General features: G+C 40.7%; 2 protein-coding genes across 14 annotated transcripts in view; both read left to right on the top strand.

Moving 5' to 3' along the window:
- The window catches only part of CLIP1 (CAP-Gly domain containing linker protein 1), a 116440-nt gene extending 111526 nt beyond the window's left edge, over window positions 1-4914 (top strand). For 8 of the 13 annotated variants that reach the window (XM_044930236.2, XM_044930232.2, XM_044930234.2 and 5 more), the window contains 3 exons: window positions 1127-1132; window positions 2309-2433; window positions 3241-4914. In XM_044930236.2, the coding sequence (XP_044786171.1) occupies window positions 1127-1132; window positions 2309-2433; window positions 3241-3466 (357 nt within the window). In that variant the 3' untranslated portion in view covers window positions 3467-4914. The remainder of the gene's footprint in view (window positions 1-1126; window positions 1133-2308; window positions 2434-3240) is intronic. The other 5 variants (XM_044930237.2, XM_044930231.2, XM_025267718.3 and 2 more) reach the window with 1 other exon arrangement.
- A 4851-nt stretch (window positions 4915-9765) lies between these two features.
- VPS33A (VPS33A core subunit of CORVET and HOPS complexes) overlaps window positions 9766-14291 on the top strand; it is a 28985-nt gene continuing 24459 nt past the window's right edge. The window contains exons 1-3 of the mRNA XM_006047181.4: window positions 9766-9938; window positions 13432-13497; window positions 14108-14235. Of these exons, the coding sequence (XP_006047243.1) occupies window positions 9837-9938; window positions 13432-13497; window positions 14108-14235 (296 nt within the window). The 5' untranslated portion in view covers window positions 9766-9836. The remainder of the gene's footprint in view (window positions 9939-13431; window positions 13498-14107; window positions 14236-14291) is intronic.

Genomic DNA, 14291 nt, shown 5'->3' with positions numbered 1-14291 from the left:
GCCTTCCTTTTGCTTTGCTTACTTGTTTTCTTTCTTTTTTTTTTTTTTTAATCATTTAATGTTTTGACTAGATAATATATTCATATGGTCTGAACATTGAACAGTATTAAAAATATATACACTGTTTAAAAAAAAACTCTCCCTCCTAACACCATCCCTCTCCTGCTCAGTTTCCAACCCCCTAAACAGATAATCAGGGTTATTACTGTCTTTTTAAATTTTTTCGGAGATTTTTAAAAAATGTATATACAAACCAAGACTAACACAGTCTTTCCCCTCTTTTGTTACACAAATGGCATAGAAACTGATCTCTTATTTTTTACACATGTATAGTATTCCATTATATGGAGAGAGATATATATATACACACACCATAATTTAATCAGTCCTTATTGGTTGACATGACTTGTGGGACATTTCTGATCTTTTAGGTGCATTATAAACAATGCTATAGTGTACTGTCTTGCACATCTATCATATTACAGCTATACTAATATTTCTTTAGGATTAATTCCTAGAAGTAGAATTACTCTGTTAAAGGTTCTTTCCTCATCTTTACCTTAAAAAGACAGTTCTTGAAAACTGTCTCCTAAAGCCAAAATTATCAAAATAGCTTTAGTTGTAAAAGTGGGATTACATGGAGGTAAACTATTCTATTTTTGGAAATGGACGGCATCACCGACTCAATGGACATGAGTTTGAGTAAACTCCGGGAGTTGGTGATGGACAGGGAGGCCTGGCGTACTGCAGTCCATGGGTCGCAAAGAGTTGGACACTACTGAGCGACTGATCTGAACTGAGAGCCCAGAAGTAATAAACATGTATTTTCAGTTTTAATTAATATTTTGAACATATTTATCCCATTCAAAATTCAAAGGTAGAAAAGCAATATTTCACTTTTAAATAAAAGAGAAACTCAGTGAGTTGGTGATTTGTTTGTTATGACATCTCCTTTGAAAGGCATGTAAGAATTCAACCAACAGCCTAACTTTAACCCTGGCTAGCATTGTCTCTGCTTAGTTTATATGTCTAATGAGCACAAAATTAACAATGTTTTCTCTCCCCCCTCTTCCTTTCTGCTTCCGTTTGTTTCATCTGCCACTGCCAACACTTTTCTTCCCATCAGCAAATGGTTTGTTTTATGTTTCCTAATTTGTGAGCATGTATGTGAGTGTGTGTATATGTGTGGCTTCCCACTGTACTTCCCATTTTATGGCTTTTTTCCCCCTTCCTGATATGATACGTAGCTCCCCACAGGATATAGTCTTATAAAATACAGTTTGAGAAGTGAGATAAGAGTCAGTGGGTCTGCCTTCAATGTCAGAAGGGATATTCTGCAGAGAATAACAAAGCCAGTGATTTCTAGCTTTGTTTTGTAACTGCCCCAGTGGGAGAAAAAGGCCAAATATTTCTTTGAAAAATAAATACTGGATGGGCCAAAAAGTTTGTTCAGATTTTTCATCTGAACAAAGCCCCAAATGAACTTTTTGGCCAACCCAATATGTATATATGAGTGTACACACACACACACACACACACACACACACACACACACACAACATTTTTTTAAATTGTAAAGTAGGATTTTTTTTCCTGATGGACATTTAGAGAAATGAGACCTTTTCATTATTTGTAGAAGAGAGGAGAAACCGTTTTTAAATTAAAGTGCCCTTGCTTTGAAACGTCGGACAGGAGTGTTTCCTCCTGGTGGTCAGTCACCTCCTTACCCCGCTGCTCCGAGTCTGGGCCCCAGTCCCCTGAACGCTGCCCTCTCAGTGTGTGCCTGCATCAGTTGAAAGGGCGCTTAGGTCTTCTCTTAAAAATCCTTCTTTTGGGACTTCCCTGGCAGTCCAGTGGTTAAGACTCCTCTCTTCCATTGCAGGAGGCATGAGTTCAATCCCTGGTCAGGGAACTAAGATCCCACATGCCATGGGGTGTGGCCCCAAACAGAAAAACTCCAAAAAAGCTCCTTCCTTTTTCTCTGAAGACCCACTTACCATCCCACCATAATAAGTGAATGTTAAATTGTGGTCTGAGGAGAATTTACATAAGCTTATTCAAATCTACAGAATGTGAAAGTCCTGGATTGGTCCTACAGTTTAGCTGAACAAGTAACTAGTTGTGCTTTTTGTACAATTGTGTGTGTGTGTGTGTATAAACATGTTTAAAAAGGGTTGAGTCACGGCCATTGCTGGCCCCTGTGACTTCAGCACACTGCATCCACAGCCTGAGTATAATTGCTGACTTCTTGATGCTCCAGGGTACATATTTCAGGCATTTTACACATTTTTTCCCCCAAACAAATTAGATTGACTTCCTCAATTCAGTAATAGTGGACCTTCAGAGGAAGAATCAGGACCTCAAGATGAAGGTGGAGATGATGTCAGAAGCAGCCCTGAATGGGAATGGGGACGACCTGAACAACTACGACAGGTATTTCAAGTTCAGCGATGCTGAGTGGAACCTTAGTTCCATCTAAATACGTGTGTGTTTTTAAAGTTAGGTTCTCCAGACAGAAAAGGACAAATATGGCTTCTATGTGGAATCTAAAAAAAAAAAAAAAAGTGATACAAATGAACTTATTTGCAAAACAGAAATAGAGTCACAGATGTAGAAAACAGTCTTGACTTAAGGTCACCAAGGAGTAAGGGGAGGAGGGATAAATTGGGAGACTGGGATTGCCATATACACACTACTATATATAAAATAGATAACTAATAATGATCTACTGTTATAGCACAGGGAACTCTACTCAGTACTCTGTGGTGAACTATATGGGAAAAGAATCTATAAAAAGGGGGCTATATGTATGTGTATGGCTGGTTCACTTTGCTGTACAGCAGAAGGTTTCACAACACTGTAAATCAAATATAATCCAATCAAAACTAAAAAAAGGAAAATATACATATAACTGAGTCACTTTGCTATGCAGTAGAAAATTAATGAAACATTATAAATCAACTGTACTTCAATATTTTTTTTAAAAGTTAGGTTCTCCAGTGGATTGGAGAAACAATTGCTTTGTGATTATTTGGCCATAAACTGACTTCCACAAATCTGGCAAGAGTAGAAATGGTTTGATCTGAAGATTTTAAATGCGTACCCTAGTACTTGTACTTGAGGCTTCGCACACTGCGCCAGAATTCTTGCTTGTGTTTTATTCCTTACAAATGGTACTGTCTCTTGAATTTCTTCTGAGGGAGATGAGTTTCTGATCATACACATTGTTAACATTTGCAGCGATGACCAGGAGAAACAGTCCAAGAAGAAACCCCGCCTCTTCTGTGACATATGTGACTGCTTTGATCTCCACGACACAGAGGATTGTCCCACCCAGGCCCAGATGTCCGAGGACCCACCCCACTCCACACACCACGGCAGTCGGAGCGAGGAACGCCCCTACTGTGACATCTGTGAGATGTTTGGGCACTGGGCTACCAACTGCAATGACGATGAGACCTTCTGATGAAGCCTTCCACCCAGAACTGGGCTCTCTCAGATGCACTGGCGTGTAGGCAACTGACCACCAGCATTATGCGTGCAGACTTCAGGAGAACTCACATTATTTTTGACCCCCATCAACAAATCTAAGAAAATATTTCGATCTTCCACAAAATCGCCCTTTTAGTTAGAATAATAAATAAAGGGGGGTTTTCACCTCTGATTTTTGTCTTCTTGATTTTTAAAAAGTATTCCATTGCACCAGATGCCATTACACTAACCGTCCCTATGAGGGAGACCTCACAGAACGACTCCTAGCCTTTCAGTACCTTATTTAAGTTAACTTTAAATTATGCCGTTCCTCTTCATATTTGCACTAAAATATTTCCAGGCTGCATTTGTATATTTAGATGTTTGGGTTAAGCTTTGACACTGGAATGAGTTGAAAAAAATGTATGCCACTTTGCATTTTCATCTACTCGTTTATTTTTAGTCAAAGAAATAGCTGAGTTCTTTGCACTACCCAATGTCAGTAGTGCCTTTATTTCAGGCTTGATGATACTTTTAGGTGTGATTATAAAATCATGAAACAGGTAAAGGGAGGGGGAAGCCCCCAAACTGCTGTGGGGACGTTTTATTATAATCTTGATGCTGCACCCACTTTACTCTACTGTGGTGTTTTGTTTATCCATTTTGCATAATTTCAGCTTCTATATATTATATGTATATATTTTTGTAAAATCTATATTTTGGGGAAAAAACCTATACAGTATGTCTTTCTTTTCAGATTTTTATCTTTATGAAAAAGGAAACACTTAAAATGTTCATCAGGACGTGATGCACTAGGCCAGGATCAGCATCACGTGGCTTCGCAGCTGTGTGTTCTCTGTTTTCATTTTCTTTCTTTATCAGGAATAAATGGGAGAATTTTCTCCAGGTTTTGTTTTTCTTCTCCAACAAATATCCCCAGCAGTCGGTTAATTAGATAATAAGCCACTCTAAAACACCTAAATGAACCAGTCTACAATCTTTACAACTTTTTTTTTTTACTGTGTTTTTAGATGAATATACTATGAGAAATTCAACATTAATAGTTTTGGATTTTCTTATCACAAAAAATAAAATGAAGGACCTCAACCACAAGTTTAGTAACCAGTTTGAATCTATTTATCTTTATTTGAATGTCTTTTAGAATATGTAAAAAATAATAAATAAATGTATCTTCCAGGAGACATGTATAATAAAAACTTCTATAATTGTACATATGCCTTTGATGTATTTTCCCCTCCAGATTATCAACTATGTGTTTGACAAGTGAAAAATAAATATGTAATCAGTTGAAATTTGGGATTATAAACAAACATCCTAATAGGAACTGTTTCACAAACACAAAATGTAAAGCAGTATTAAAATCCAAGCAAACAAGTGTTCTGTAACTACTTTAATAAATGGTTATTCTTTTTTGCCAGTGTAGTAGACTGGTATTATTCTCAGGTTTATTTGTCCTAATGGTTTTTCTTTAAATGAGTAAGCACCAGAGGTCCAAATAGCAATTTCTACTGCAGTCTGTTGAGAAACTGCTTTTAAGAAATGATCTCAAAGCATTCTGTGACCCACTCAGCATAAAATAAATACCCAAGGTGGTTATCCATTGCATTGTCTCACTATATTACTCACAGAAATGTAAGTGGCACTGTGCAGTACCAACTACCTACTAAAGAATGAGGTTTGGAAAGAAACTCTGTGAAAGCTGCTGTGATATTTACCAAAATGATGACTGAACCAAGCAGTCTGGTTTTATGAGCTCTGATCCCCCCACAGGTAGATATTTCCAAAGCAGAGGTACCAGTTGAACACGACCAAAAAAGTATCCCGACAGTAGTCCTTGACTTAGCATTGACAGAACTAATGAAAAGACTCAAATTATTAATCTACACTTATTGAGATCATTTCTCTCTCTATATATATACATATATTACACACACACAACAAATCATGTTGTACACCTAAAATGAATGTTAAATGTCAATTATATCTCAATAAAAATACATTTTAAAAAGAAAAGTTTCTAACACTGAACAAATTATTTTAAAATTAAATATGTTTGGGACTTCACTGGTTGCCCAGTGGTTAAGGCCCAGTGCTTTCAATTCAGGTGGCACAGATTCCATCCCTGGTTAGATCCTGATGATGCATTTTGAGTCTGAAAATTTTTGATAGAGTCAAGTTGAGAGTGGAAGTATATAAATATGTGGAACTGATTATTACCTCCAAATTCCACTCTGCTTATTCATATGTGAAAAAAGAAAGTGAAAGTGTTAGTCGCTCAGTGGTGGTTGACGCTTTGTGACCCCTGGAATGTAGCCCACCAGGTGCCTCTGTCCATGGGATTCTCTAGGCAAGCATATTGCAGATCAGTCGCTCAGTCGTGTCCAACTCTTTGTGACCCCATGGACAGCAGTACACCAGGCTTCCCTGTCCATCACCAACTCCCGAAGCTTACTCAAACTCATGTCCATTGAGTTGGTGATGCCATCCAACCATCTCATCCTCTGTCGTCCCCTTTTCCTCCCACCTTCAATCATTCCCAGCATCAGGTCTTTTCAAATGAGTCAGTTCTTTGCATCAGGTGGCCAAAGTATTTGGAGTTTAAGTTTCAGCATCCTTCCAGTCCTTCCAGTGAATATTCAGGACTGACTTCCTTTAGGATGGACTGGGTATATAGCTGCTATTCCCTTCTCCAGGGGATCTTCCCCACCCAGGGATTGAAACCTCCTCTCTTAAGTCTCCTGCATTAGCAAGTGGATGCTTGAGCATTAGCACCACCAAGGTAATTGCTTAGTGCATCCTTTCTTCATAACAGTGTATAGAGGATTGAAGGTAACCAGGCAAGACCAAAACTTCAAGCCTCATTCAGTTTAGTCGCTCACTTGTGTCCGACTCTGCGACCCCATGGACTACAGCACACCAAGCCTCCCTGTCCATAACCAACTCCCAGAGTTTACTCAAACTCATGTCTATTGAGTCACTGATGACATCCAACCATCTCATCCTCTGTTGTCCCCTTCTCCTCCAGCCTTCAATCTTTCCCAGCATCAGGGTCTTTTCAAATGAGTCAATTCTTCACATCAGGTGGCCAAAATATTGGAGTTTCAGCTTCAGCACCAGTCCTTCCAATGAATATATTCAGGACTGATTTCCTTTAGAATGGATTGGCTGGATTTCCTTGCAGTCCAAGGGACTCTCAAGAGTCTTCTCCAACACCACAGTTCAAAAGCATCAATTCTTCGGCGCTCAGCCTTCTTCACAGTCCAACTCTCACATCCATACATGACCACAGGAAAAACCATAGCCTTGACTAGACGAACCTTTGTTGGCAAAGTAATGTCTCTGCTTTTGAATATGCTATCTAGGTTGGCCATAACTTTACTTCCAAGGAGTAAGCGTCTTTTAATTTCATGGCTGCAGTCACCATCTGTAGTGATTTTGGAGCCCAGAAAAATAAAGTCTGACACTGTTTCCACTGTTTCCCATGAAGTGATGGGTTTTAGAGCCCCCCAAAATAAAGTCCGTCCCTGTTTCCACTGTTTTCCCATCTATTTGCCACGAAGTGATGGGACCAGATGCCATGATCTTAGTTTTCTGAATGTTGAATTTTAAGCCAACTTTTTCATTCTCCTCTTTCACTTTCATCAAGAGGCTCTAGTTCTTCTTCGGTTTCCGCCATAAGGGTGGTGTCATCTGCATATCTGAGGTTATTGGTATTTCTCCTGGCAATCTTGATTCCAGCTTGTGCTTCATCCAGCCCAGCATTTCTCATGATGTACTCTGCATATAAGTTAAATAAGCAGGGTGACAATATACAACCTTGATATACTCCTTTCCCAATTTGAAACCAGTCTGTTGTTCCATGTCCAGTTCTAACTGTTGCTTCCTGACCTGCATACAGGTTTCTCAAGAGGCAGGTCAGGTGGTCTGGATATTCCCATCTCTTGGAGAATTTTCCAGTTTGTTGTGATCCACACAGTCAAAGGATTTGGTGTAGTCAATAAAGCAGATGTTTTCTGGAACTCTCTTGCTGTTTCGATGATCCAGTGGATGTTGGCAATTTGATCTCTGATTCCTCTGCCTTTTCTAAATTCTTGAACATCTGGAAGTTCCTGGTTCACATACTGTTGAAGCCTGGCTTGGAGAGTTTTGAACATTAGTAGCATATGAGATGAGTGCAATTTGCAGTAGTTTGAACATTCTTTGGCATTGCTTTTCTTTGGGATTGGAATGAAAACTGACCTTTTCCAGTCCTGTGGCCACTGATGAGTTTTCCAAATTTGCTGGCATATTGAGTGCAGCACTTTCACAGCATCATATTTTAAGATTTGAAATAGCTCAACTGGAATTCCATCACCTCCACTAGCTTTGTTCGTAGTAATGTTCCTAAGGCCCACTTGACTTCTCACTCCAGAATGTCTGGCTCTAGGTGAGTGATCATACCATCATGATCATCTGGGTCATGAAGATCTTTTTTGTATAGTTCTGTGTATTCTTGCCACCTCTTCTTAATATATTCTACTTTTGTTAGATCCATACCATTTCTGTCCTTTATTGTATGTATTGTATGTCCCATCTTTGTTTGAAATGTTCCCTTGGTATATCTAATTTTCTTGAAGAGATCTCTGGTCTTTCCCATTCTATTGTTTTCCTCTGTTTCTTTGCACTGATCACTGAGGAAGGCTTTCTTATCTCTCCTTGCTATTCTTTGAAACTCTGCATTCAGATGGGTATATCTTTCCTTTTCTCCTTTGCCTTTCACTTCTCTTCTTTTCACAGCTATTTGTAAGGCCTCCTCAGACAACCATTTTGCCTTTTTGCATTTCCTTTTCTTGGGGATGGTCTTGATCCCTGCCTCCTGTACAAGGTCATGAGCCTCCACCAACAGTTCTTCAGGCACTCTATCAAATCTAATCCCTTGAATCTATTTCTCACTTCCACTGTATAATCGTAAGGGATTTGATTTTGGTCATACCTGAATGGTCTAGTGGTTTCCCCTACTTTCTTCAATTTGTCTGAATTTGGCAATAAGCCTCTTTCACCAGATCCCAAATAGCCAGTTAACACTCAAAGTATTGAAAAGCATATATCTTTCTACTAAGCTATTTATTGAGTAATTATTAAATTATGGGCACCCTGCTAAGCCTTTTACATAGATTACACGATGTAGATTACATCCTGTTTCATCTTTGCAACTCACCAGGTAACATGCGAATTTTACCTGGATTTTACTTCGGATACTAGTTATGTGAAATACCATGTGGTATAAATGTCTACTGGAAGAGCTAAACAGAAAAGTCACTCAAGGTTCCCTCAGCCCTTAGCCATTTTTGGAAATTTAGCCTACAAACTCAAAAGAGCAAAGCACAGGACCTTTAGATTGCTATAGTTTAAAAGATTTATTAAAAGATTTAAGACATTGCTATAACTTAAAAATTGGAAGAAAAGTTATGAACAACCTAGACAGCATATTAAAAAGCAGAGACATTACTTTGCCAACAAAGGTTCGTCTAGTCAAAGCTATGGTTTTTCCAGTAGTCATACATAGATGTGAGAGTTGGACTATAAAGCAAGCCCGAGCGCCTAAGAATTGATGCTTTTGAACTGTGGTGTTGGAGAAGACTCTTGAGAGTCTCTTGGACAGCAAGGAGATCCAACTAGTCCATCCTAAAGGATATCAGTCCTGAATATTCACTGGAAGGACCGATGCTGAAGCTGAAACTCCAGTACTCTGGCCACTTGATGCGAAGAATTGACCCATTTAAAAAGCGCCTGATGCTGGGAAAGAATGAAGGCTGGAGAAGGGGACGACACAGGATGAGATGGTTGGATGTCTTCAACGACTCAATGGACATGAGTTTGAGTAAACTCTGGGAGTTGGTGATGGACAGGGAGGCCTGGCGTGCTGCAGTCCATGGGTTTGCAGAGTTGGACACGACTGAGCGACTGAACTGACTCACTGAAAAGATTTCCATTCAAATATAGCTTCATTATCATTTTACAGAGAGTATACTTGCTGCTAAGAAACCCTCAATTTTTAAACCGGACGTGCAGGATCTAGTCTCTGTTCTTAAACTCAATCAGCACCCAGCTCAGGTGCCCTGGACTGTGGAGTAGTCTGGATGGGGTCTTGGGATGCCTCGGAACCCACGCGGTCGAGGAAAGAGGCGGGCACTAGGACCCGGAGGGAGAGTGGCAGATGCCCTCCCATTCCGGTTTTCCGGGTTTGGCGTGCTGTCAGCGGCCCTGGTCACGTGAACCTGTCGTCACGTGATAGCGTCGGTGGGCCACACGTAGGGGAATGCGGATCTGGTTCGAGTAGGGGGTTAAGGGGGCGGTGGGGCAAGATGGCGGCACACTTGTCCTACGGGCGAGTGAACCTCAATGTACTGCGCGAGGCAGTGCGTCGCGAGCTGCGCGAGTTCCTGGACAAGTGCGCGGGAAGCAAGGTGAGGGACAGTGCGCGGCGACACCGCCGTCCGGCCTGGCCTCATCCGGTCCCTAACTGCCTGGGCTCTCCTTCCAGGGAGGAGAGCCGGCGGGAACCATAAGTCGGGGAGAGGGGCCTTTTGGTGGGGCTTCCATCGCCAAGTACGCGTGGCATCGCTGTTGTTTCGTGGCTGCAGAATAAGCCACCGTATTGTCTCAGTCCTTCGTGAACCAGCTTGTGTCAGGTGCCCCTCCGGCCCAGAGAGGCGGATCCGGTGCTCCCTGCCCAGTTCCCACCCGAGATATTGGAACTGGGGAGGCGGCCACGCCCAGGAACGTAGCTGTACCAGTGTCCATTCATTACAAAGATCATACGTGTCGTTATAGATCATATTCTCAAAAGAATTAACATGAACTACCAACACCTTGCAATCTGCTGCTCACTTGAATCGTGAGAAGTCGTAACTATCTGAGATTTTTAATGTCAGCTTACTTAAATAGTATTGTTTTTCTTGTTAGATGTTTATTAGCACCCAATTCACAATGGAATCAGAAACCGTAGATCAGGAACTTCATAGGACTTCTTTTAAGTGGTATTACCTCCCTCCTCTCCCTTTAGGATTTATCAGTCTTCTAAGTAACTGGCAATATAACTCTGAAGAGAAGAGGAAAATTGGGGAAATTCAGCAGTCAGTATTAGAAAAAATAGGACCCCAAGAGGTGGGGTGACTGCTAGCAGCTATGGATAGAAAACAAAAGCAGGCTAAGTCCTAGGCGCCCAGTTCCAGCTCATTAAATAACTCTGAAATCTGAATGAGATCATGGATTGTATCAGTGTCAATACCCTGGTTGTAAAGTCTATTGTATTGTAATTGTCTATAGTTTTGTGAAATGTTTGCATTGGGGGAAACTGGACAAAGCATATTGGGGAGGCTCCCTGTATTGTTTCTTCAACTGAATATTTATAATTCTACAGATGTCTCAATAAAAATTCAATTTAAAAAAGAAAGAAAAGGAACCGACATTGGAGTTTAGCAGTAGAAATGCTCAGAGGATCCCAGAGCAGTGCTCTGTGAGGTCGTTCAGTCCCAGGCTGGAGACTTGACTTCTTTATGCTGTTTATATTCAAGGTCCTAATATGGCCTTGGACGTTTTTTAAGAATTAATTAGTCTATTTATTTTTATTTTTGCTTGCGTTGGGTCTTCGTTGTGCCTGTGAGCTTTCTCTAGTTGCAGAGTTTGGGGCTACTCTCTAGTTTTGGTGTCCGGGCTTCTTGCCGTGGCTTCTCCTTGTGGAGCACGGGCCCTCGGTGCACAGGCTCTTTAGTTGCAGCATGCAGGCTCGGTAGTTGTGGCTTGCTGGCTCTAAGGCACGTGAGCTTCAGTAGCAGCACGGGGGCTCATTAGTTGTGGTTCAAGGGCCCTTGAGCATGCAGACTTCAGTAGTTGCAGTACTTGAGCTCAGTGGTTGTGGTGCATGGGCTTAGCTGTTCTGAAGCATATAGAATCTTCCCAGACCAGAGATCAAACCCATGTCCTGTGCATGGCAAGTGGACTTCCATCCACTGTGCCACCAGGGAGTCCTGGACATGTTACTTAAACTTTCTGAGCCTTTAAAATTTTTCTCAAAATAAACTTTGTAATACCTATATCAGAGGTTTTAGTTTTTATAATTGAATTGTATGCTACTTATAAAATAGTAGGTTGAACTGTTGCATTTGACAGTTTCCATGTGGTTCAGTCTAATAATAATACCGTGACACAGATACACAGCAAACTACAGTTCCTTGTTTCCTCTAATTGTTCAGTCGCTCAGTCGTGTCCAACTCTTTGCAACCCCATGGACTTTAGCACTCCAGGCTTCCCTGTCCTTCACCATCTTCTGGGGCTTGCTCAAACTCATGTCCATTGAGTCAATGTTGCCATTCAACCATCTCGTCCTCTGTCGTCCCCTTTTCCTCCTGCCTTCAATCTTTCCCAGCATCAGGGTCTTTTCAGCTCTTCACATCAGATGGCCAAAGTCTTGGAGCTTCAGCTTCAGCATCAGTCCTTCCAATGAATATTCAGGGTTTATTTCCTTTAGGACTGACTGGTTTGATCTCCTTGCAATCCAAGGGACTCAAGAGTCTTCTTCAGCACCACAGTTCAAAAGCCTCAGTTCTTCAGTGTTCAGCCTTCTTTATAGTCCAATTCTTGCATCTATACATGACTATGGGAAAAACCATAGCTTTGACTAGACTGACCTTTGTTGACAAAGTAGTGTCTCTGCCTTTTTAATACGCTATCTAGTTAGGTCATAGCTTTTCTTCCAAGGAGCAAGTGTCCTTTAATTTCTTGCCTGCAGTGATATTGGAGCCCAAGAAAATAAAGTCTGTCACTGTTTTCATTGTTTCCCCATGTATTATCCATGAAGTGATGGAACTAGATGCCATGATCTTTGTCTTTTGAATGTTGAGTTTTAAGCCAGCTTTTTCACTCTCTTTCACCTTCATCAAAAGGCTCTTTAGTTCCTCTTTACTTTCTGCCACAAGGGTGGTGTCATCTGCATATTTGAGGTTATTGATATTTCTCCCAGCAATCTTGATTCCAGCTTGTGCTACATCTAGTCTGGCATTTCACATGATGTACTCTGCATATAAGTTAAATAAGCAGGGTGACAATATACAACCTTGACATACTCCTTTCCCAATTTTGAACCAGTCTGTTGTTCCATGTCTGGTTCTAACTGTTGCTTCTTGACCTGTACACAGCTTTCTCAGTAGGCAAGTCAGGTGGTCTGGCATTCCCATCTCTTGAAGAATTTTCCAGTTTGTTATGATCCACACAAAGGCTTTAGCATGGTCAATAAAGGAGAAGTAGATGTTTTTCTGGAATTCTCACTTTTTTTATGATCCAGCAGAAGTTGGCAATGTGATCTCTGGTTCCTCTGCCTTTTCTAAATCCAGCTTGAATGTCTGGAAGTTCTTGGTTCACATATTGTTGAAGCCTCCCTTGGAGAATTTTGAGCATTACTTTGCTAGCATGTCAAATGAGTGCAATTGTGCAGTAGTTTGAGCATTCTTTGGCATTGCCTTTCTTTGGGATTGAAATGAAAACTGACCTTTCCCAGTCCTGTGGCCACTGCTGAGTTTCCCATATTTGCTGGCATATTGAGTGCAGCACTTTAACAGCATCCTCTTTTAGGATTTGAAATAGCTTAGCTGGAATTCCATCACCTCCACTAGCTTTGTTCCTAGTGATGCTTCCTAATGCCCACTTGGCTTTGAAGGACAGTGATTAAATCTTAAGTTTCCTAGGACTGCCAGTAACATTATTTGCCTTGATGCTGGGTTTTTTGTTTGTTTGTTTGTTTGTTTTTTAAGATCCACACGATATAAATGTGACCAGAGCCAGTTACAGTCTGTTTATTCAGACTTTGAGTGCAGTAGTTCTACTATGTATGACTGCCATTTTCTGTTGATATTGTTGAAATTCTTGATTTTAACTGTAATGTTCATTTCTCCCCTCTTGTAGGCAATAGTTTGGGATGAGTATCTCACTGGACCCTTTGGCCTGATTGCACAGTATTCACTGTTGAAGGTAAGTGAATTGTTCAGGTTTTGTTCAGGAATTAATAACTCTGTACTTCAGCAATAGTAAATGGCTTGCAGGGCTGTTTGGTCTTTATAAAACAGCTGCTAATGTATGGCTAACATTTTGTATACAGTGATCCTTTGGTTAATGATTCAATATTGATCCTAATTGCTCTCATTGTTGTCATTTAGTCGCTAAGTCATGTCTGACTTTTCTGTGACCCTTTAGACTGTAGCCTACCAGGCTCCTCTGTCCATGGGATTTCCCTGGGCAGAATACTGGAATGGGTTGCCATGTCCTTCTTCAGGGGATCTTCCTGATCCAGGGATCAAACCTGCATCTCCTGCATCGGGAGGCATACTCTTTACTGCTGAGCCACCACGAAATATATGACTGTGACCTGGTATCTTTGATAGTTAGAGTCATTTACACTCAAAGACTGTCACAGTGACTTCATCCTGATACCTTATTGTTAATACAGCTGGCTTTGGGAAATCTAAATTTTGAGAACAAAGCATTGATGTGCATTGACTGCAAGTGTTTCTGATGTCCGAGTCTGACTATGATACTTAAAGTTGAGTGATTTTGTTAACCTTTTGTGTATGTGTTTTCTTAGGAACATGAAGTGGAAAAAATGTTTACGCTTAAAGGAAGTCGTTTGCCAGCAGCCGATGTCAAGAATATAATTTTTTTTGTCAGACCTAGGCTAGAATTGATGGATATCATTGCTGAAAATGTGCTCAGGTATCTCAGAACTTATGTTTGTGCCAGTAGGAGTTAATCCTTCTAATGTTTTTAAT

This window comes from Bubalus bubalis, chromosome 17 (genome assembly GCF_019923935.1).
Source record: "Bubalus bubalis isolate 160015118507 breed Murrah chromosome 17, NDDB_SH_1, whole genome shotgun sequence".
Lineage (NCBI taxonomy): Eukaryota > Metazoa > Chordata > Mammalia > Artiodactyla > Bovidae > Bubalus > Bubalus bubalis.
This window is presented reverse-complemented; position numbering and strand designations above follow the sequence as displayed.